Source organism: Pygoscelis adeliae, unplaced genomic scaffold (genome assembly GCF_000699105.1).
Source record: "Pygoscelis adeliae isolate BGI_AS28 unplaced genomic scaffold, ASM69910v1 Scaffold232, whole genome shotgun sequence".
In the NCBI taxonomy this organism is placed as follows: Eukaryota; Metazoa; Chordata; class Aves; order Sphenisciformes; family Spheniscidae; genus Pygoscelis; species Pygoscelis adeliae.
This window is the reverse complement of record NW_008824473.1, coordinates 3,485,736-3,493,231: the sequence shown is the minus strand read 5'-3', so window position 1 is coordinate 3,493,231 and position 7,496 is coordinate 3,485,736. Positions and strand designations below refer to the sequence as shown.

Genomic DNA, 7,496 nt, shown 5'->3' with positions numbered 1-7,496 from the left:
TGAAGAAACGAACACGCTGAAAACAAAAGCACATGAACAAATTTGTGTTTCAGCCTTTTATGCAATGGCTAACAGAAAGTCAGGCATTTTCAGAAATAGTCTCACAGACAAAGCCCCCGTTCATAACAAGATTTTGCTATGGACTTCTGTTAGTTTGAGATTATATTCTGGAAAAATTACAAAAGCTCCTGAAAAATGTAAGTAGCACAGTCTAGACCAGTGTGCCTGAAAGCGGAGGACTGTGCTGGAGGGAAAAGCAAGCATCATGTGAAAGCTCACCCCTTCGATGAACCCAAGCTTTATCTTTTTATTAGCCTGGCAGAGGCCCCCCTGCAGGTCCTCTGTACATGTCCCCCCTCACTTACCTGGAGCAGGAACCCCGCTGTCGCGTGCTCCACTGGACAGCTCACGCTCCCTGCTGCCATCCCTCCTGCTATCCGTAACATCACTGGCAACCACCCAGAATAAAACGAACAGTAACGGACCGTCCTCAGAAAAGGTTAGGCATGTTTAAGAACGTACACAAAACGTGGCTGCTAATTTCATTTGGACCAAACCCACTCAGTCAAATCAGCGTTAGGAACCTGGGCTGGGGAATTAAAGGTGGGATTGTTCTGCTGGGTTTTCCTTCTAGAAGGGAAAAGGAGTTGACACAACCAACACAGCTAAAGCCCAAACACCGCAGAAACACTTGATTCTTAGAGCCTGTAGAGTGATTCCCTCCAGGATTAGTTCTGTTTGACTTGGGATTGCTTTGTGCCTGCCAGCACACAAAAACTGTCATAACACAGACAAACGCGGGACAGAAGTTTCATTCTTGTTCCATTTTAGATACAGACCCTTGACTGCTGTTCTGTCTTATGCAAACAACACATCCGACAGCTAAACACATCCCTTAGCTCCTTCCCAGAACAGAGACTGATCTACAGCAGCAGGTTTTGCTGCTTCCTTCCATCTAGCACGATGTGGCCTGAAATGCTGGGGAAAAATTCTGCTGTGCCTCAGGCATCTTTCTGGATCAAATTTATTCCCAGAGGGATAATTTATCAGAGAAGTGAGCTCTGAAGAGAATGCTAAAAATAGTGTTAAAATTTTGAAATACAGGGCAATGGCACTGAAAGTCAGAAAAGATGTCTAGCCCAAACTCACACTTTATAAAAGCCTTTGCATATTTTGTAATAATTATGGATATTATTTCCCCTCCCCCATTCATTTACAAAGACAGAGATAATAACAAACTTCAGCAAATCTGAATTTGGTTACACAGAGCCATCTGTTAATTCTGGTATATGGCAGTAGAGGGCATCTAAGGACTTCAAGTCACATATGGCAAAGGATTAAAATCACACGGCTGAAGGATTTACTACTCTCATCCCCAACCATTCACCCCACCCCGTAACAGAATTTGCCACCTCACGACCAAACAGCTCATGAAGCTGCTCCTGAACGCCTGCAGTTTTGAGCCACGCTGAAACTGGGGTTGATCTCAACACACCAGACCGAAAGCTGAAGTCGTTCAGGAGGAGATGCGCGAGTTAATTTCTCATCCCTGCTGCAGGCAGCACTCACCAGAGCCATGGGGAGGATGGTGCAGGTACAGTATAAGGGTAGACAGTAACTGCCGCCAGCAGTCTCTCCAATTTTGTCTACTACTGTTCGAGCTTTAATTTCCACATACCTGGCAAAACCGCTTACAGGAGGGGCAAGCAGTCCTGGGAATGGACAGGCAGTGCCAAGAAAAGGCGAGCTGTGGACCACTGCTCTTTCCTTAACCAGGATGAGTAGCCCTGTCTCTATTCCCTCTGTTGAGTCCCAAAAATGCCGCTCTGTCTGCCTGGCCTGTATTTCAGTTTACGTCCTCCCAACGTGCCAGTCAGTTATAGGATGATGCCTTGAGCTTTCCTGACAAAAACCAAGCACTAATCACGACAAATAAAGAAAGAGAAGGTAGTTGGCAGCTAGCGCTGTTTCCTTGTCATCTGTTCAGGTTTGTATGATGTTCCACAGCCAGCCTCTCTTTATACTGAAGTGGGGAAAGCAGCCATGCCTATCTTCAGCCAAAAGAAGCCAACACATCAGAGGCAGGTTAAGTTCATTACCTGACACTATAATCTGAAAAATTTATTTGATCCGAGCAGCATATACACATACCATGGGCAGCATATTTTCAATTAACTGTAAGAAGTTTAAAATTGTATAAACACATCAGTACATGTTGATTACCCTGTTATTCAAACTCCTAAATACAGCAACATGTCAGGCCTTATGCTGAAGTCTATCATAGCCTTAGTCTGAAATTTAAAAGTGGTTCATACCCAGGAAAAGGTTCTACAACTCATTTAATGGTTCACAGTACTCCTGAAGTGATATTCATCTCTCTGCTTTCCATGGCAGCACTTTCAGTCATAAACACTTAATTGTAGGAATTCATCTTCAAGGCCAAATAGCTCTGGGTGAATTAAACCATCTTTAATATAAGAACGAGAACAGTGATTTAAAATTAATCTTTTTCTGATGGGAGACCATTTATTCAGAGACATATAACCCAGTTTCTTCTTCATCTTCGTTTTACTTTGCACTCAAAACTCTCTCCTTTGGGGATAGACACTGCATCACCTGTCTTAATTTTCCTTATTCGTTTCAGAACTGACTCTTTGCCAACAAAGGAACTTTAATTACTTATGGATTGGCAGAGCACAGGAGAGCTGCCTGCATGCCGTCTGTCAGGAAAACTTTCTTCACAGACATTACTTGCTCTCTTTTACTTTGAGAAGTAGGACTCGCAACTGGCAAGAAAACATCTCAAGCCTCCTCAAGCATAAAAGGCTTGTTTTTTCTGGCAGCATCTAGGACGAGAATGCAAGATTTCACAGTGCTTTCAGCTGTGCTATCTCTAGGGTTTTTCTAAAACAAAGACAAGAGTGTACATTTCTCCAAAAATCCAGAACTTCAAAGAGCGTGGTTGTAAACTTGTGTATGTATAGGTGTATGTGGATATATACACCTATGCACTCTTTCTCAGGCATATACACACTTTCTCAGCCAAAAAACAAGGTAAATAAATATTACAGTCACAGCATCTTATACTATAATCTGAATATTGAAATCCATAGCAAATATTCTCCTAGTAGTTGTTTAAAACGACTACTATCAAAACGGTTCTTGCCAGTAGTCTTTTTTTCTATCGTGTTCATAAAAACGAAGTGTGACAGGGAAGAAAACACTGTCAAAGCATGTATATTTACAAATTATCCTCAGGTAACTTTCAGCAATATTTAGCTAGTTCTAGTCAGAGTGAAATTGCATAGTTCACAAAATAACAAGGTGACAGAGTTCTGCTCACTGTTTATGAAGAAGCCTAACATAGTATAAGGTGGAAACTGCTGTGTAAATTATCTTCTCTTTTTTATACTTAGTACTCTGTGTCGCCACATTCCACTTTTCCTTAACAAGTCCAGACAAATTATTTTTATGTTATTTTGTTTTTACTTTAAATTGTAAATAGTAGAGAAACTATAAAAGCACTACATTTAATGTTTTTAATTAAAGATCCTAAGTGTGTCTAGATAACCTCTTACTCAATGCAGTTGAGGCCTTTAGATGCTACCGTAAGTTTTAAATAGTATAAAGCACATGATGAGATGAGAGAAGGATTTAAATGCCACCTTTTTATGGTCAGAGTTTCATGCTTGCCGGTGATTATCCGTCTACCTATCCACTGAACTGAAGGAAATGATCCTTCTTTTTCTCGACCGTCTCTGAAAGAAAATAATCTGGATGTTATTTCAAAGTACTGCTCTCTTTGTGCTGTCTCTTGATGGCTTGCTTTTACATTACAAGTGATGGTTTTCTTTTAGAACACCACTGATTCATAGAAATTATTCACTGGATTTTTGATTATTCTCCTTTACCAAATGTATATTCTTAAGAAAGATAAAGCACTCACATCTGAATAGATAAAAATGGCAGGAAATAAGGTGGCAGCTGGTTAAGAGTAAAATTGTTTGGTATACATCATAATTTATTTCATTAAAACATTCTGTTCCTCAGGCAGCAGGAAAGAGCAGAGTGATCCCATTTACGAAAATATTTGTTTTCTCTCTGCTATATTTATTATGTTTTAGGAACTCTTTGTGAAATAAGCAAACCTTACTCCTGACTGCTGAGTGAGAAATTCTCTAAGGGCTCACATTGTGGACCGTGTTCATGGTGCGAAGCTATGATTAGCTTGTTCTAATTTGCTTGAGATAAAGGCTCAATATTCGTATCTCTCTGCTCGAGAACCAGACATGCTGCCTGACCACTGTAACCACAGGACAGGGAGGAACCGCGGCAGTTACGCATTGTTATTTAGATCAGTTCAGGTAAACAGTTGTCAAAATGTGGTCGATAAACAGACATATGTGACAAGCAATAGCTGGCTTTTTAACTAAAGTGGATTTTATCTGACCAAATGGTGTATCATGTAAATGGATAATGGCTATTCTGTGCTGCATCTTCGGGAAGTAAGAATGCAGAGAGCAAGGAAAGGCCCCTTGTATTCTTTCAGATAAATCTAGTTAAATAAATCAGTAAACCTTTTCAGCAAATCAAAGCAAATTTAGCAAAATCAGCTGGGCCAAAAATGCATTACCCCCTCTCCCACTCACATCATATTATATAAATAAATCAGCGTGCTAGCTCTCCAGTAAATTTGGCATACTTTTCAGGAACAAAGTGAAAATCATTTCTAGCAACAGGCACTTCACGCTGTTGTAAAAACGTTGTTGCCTCCTTCCTTGCTCATGAAAGGGATTTTTGCCTGAAGGAAAAATAAAAAAGAAATCCACTCGTCTCTCCCCTTCTCTTCTTGAGCACATATGTTTGAAAGCAAGTGGGAAACACAATATATTCTGCTTGTGATTTTCAAGAACTCTTAATGTTCATGTCTTCACTACTAATATAAATCTCGATTAAAAATATCTACTACATGGATGATATACTGCCCAAACCAAAACACTCGTGCGCAGTAGAAAGTATCTGGAAAAGAAATCAGAGATTCCTTAAGTTTGTGCCTTTCATCTCCAGTCGGATGATACGCCTCTAAAACTGGCTCGGAAGCATTCATAACTGTATACACACAGGCAATATTTGTCCTAGAATTGCTACCCCAAAACAGACAGACCAAAAATAAATAAAGCACTTGGTTTGAATTGTACTTATAAATTTTAAATCCCCATTTGTATAAACTAATCTTCTCTTCATATTAGTGACCCTGTTTAGAAGAATTAGTTTGTTACATGGCAAATTAAAAAACCTTATTTTGCTTACATGATGGAAAGCTAAGTTTTCAGTCTCAGATCTCCATTCTGCTTCTTTTCTCTTTCTCCATTTCACATCTTTCTCCTACTCCATTCTAATTTTTTATGACTTAAAACACTTAAGGCGGACCAAGTATGTATTAAACATCCTAATGCCAAAGAAGCTAAAAAGTAGCTTAAAGTAGTTTAATACACCACATGTGGCCCATAATCCAAAAAGTAATTTAATTTAATCACCTTTTCTGTGACTGTGTGAAAGACTCACCCAGGCAGAGGAGAGAACCAGCTAACTAACATTGTTGAAAGAAACAGTGAAATACTGATTCCACCAAGCCTATAGTACTTATGGAAGTCTCATACCAGAGAATAAAGGTAACTGTGAACCGAAGTACTCTTATGAGGTGCCAAAAGTGTCATTTAAAGATCGATTTGCAGTTTTTAAGTTTGAATTTCATTACTCTTGTAAATTTATCAGATCTTTAGTACTATTTTTAAAAGACATTAACTTCTCATGAAAAAAATTAGCAGAACTCTGTTTAGGAAAGATCCTGCTGATATACTGCCTATTTAATTTTTATGCTACCTTTTTCATAACAATATCTGAAGTTTTAAGTAACAAATATTTATTACATTCTTCTGTTCTTGTTTCTCTTTCACCACATAAATCATGGTCTTCCTTCCTCTGCCTTTATAGCAGCCAGCTGTGGTTTTAGAAACAAATTATTATGACTTCAAGTGACGAATAAACAGCAGAAGCAAAGGAAGTCCTGAGGTACTATCCACATAAAAATGCCATTAATAAATAACATAGTTTCTACAGCAAAGCTATAAAAAAGCAGCTTTGTATCTCGAGAAGATGCATTCTATTTCTCTAAGACGAATTAGTGAACTTTAAAGGAATAGCCCTAATTTGAACACTATTATATCTATTTTGATATAATATTTTTGAGCAAAAGCTCTGTGCCTGCATATACATATATGGAATTATTTTAGTAATAAAAATAGATCTGTATTCCTAAAAATAGATCTGTATTCCTTTTTTTTTTGTTGTTCTTCTGAACATAGCAAAGCCAGTGCAATTCTGAAAAAGTAAATTAGATTTTACGCAAGATCTCTTGTCACCAGTAGCAGAACTGTCAACTAAATTTCAAAGGACACAGACATATTCTCTCCCCTCTTCACATCTATCCAATGAAAAGTTAGTGGGCATTCCTCAAGAGTCACTGGAGGCTGAATCTGAAGCTATCTGAACTGCACGGACGAAAACAGGAACAAGAACGACCTTCAAGACCTAAATTGTTTTAAACCATTTCTGAGAATGCTTAAGTAAGAAAGTCCATGTTTGTTCCTCAGACCTCATTTTAAATCTGCAGTGCTGTCAGTGATTAAAACCACCTTTTTTCATGAGCCAAATAAATTAAATTCAAAAGCACCCAGGCATTACAAACAGATGAAACCATACTGACCAATTCACTTAGATTTTTTTTTTCCTCAGATGAATCTGCTTAATTACAGCACTTATTTTTTAAGAGAACTAGTTACTCTAATACTCTTCACTCATCCCCTGATGTTTAAAAATTATAAGTAAGATCTATTACAAAAGCCTTCAGAAACTGTCATCCACGGTACTTTTTTTTTTTTTTTTTTTTTAAAAAAGAAACGTTGACTTGCAGGAGTTACTGGGGAGTGCGACCCAAGGCAGGAGTGTCCCTGTGGGAGCCTTCTCTGTGTAGGGGAGCCGGTGTGCCGGCGCTGCCCCGCTCCCTCAGCCAGACCGTCCACCCTAATACATATTCATTTATCTCTTTGATAACAAAGGCTCCCCCCCCCCGATTTTTAAAGATATTATTTTGTATTATTTTATATTATTTTTTCCTAAGGACTTCAAAAAGACATCTCTTAATCCTTCTCCCGTCAAACCCGAAAAATACTCCCTCCCAAATACCGCCGTGCAATTTGCAGGGAGCCCTGACCTGGGGTGAGACTAATACGGCTACTTTTGCTTTTCTTTCCTATTTCTTTGTCTTTCTAAAGTCGGCTCGAGGCCGCCCGGGCAGCGGCAGAAGGCGGCTAGTTACCGAGCAGCACCCGCGGCGCAATCAATCATTTTTACACCGAAAAACAGCTTCGGGTTTATTTAAAAAAAAAAAAAAAAAAAAAATCTCGGGGGGGGGAAAAAGGTGCGGTCGGCACAGC

The 7,496-nt window shown here is 39.0% G+C and overlaps 1 protein-coding gene across 1 annotated transcript in view; it reads left to right on the top strand.

Annotated features, from left to right (window-relative positions):
* Positions 1-1,585: 1,585 nt before the first annotated feature.
* SOCS2 (suppressor of cytokine signaling 2) overlaps positions 1,586-7,496 on the top strand; it is a 10,403-nt gene continuing 4,492 nt past the window's right edge. The window contains 1 exon segment of the mRNA XM_009321359.1: positions 1,586-1,594. Within this exon segment, the coding sequence (XP_009319634.1) occupies positions 1,586-1,594 (9 nt within the window).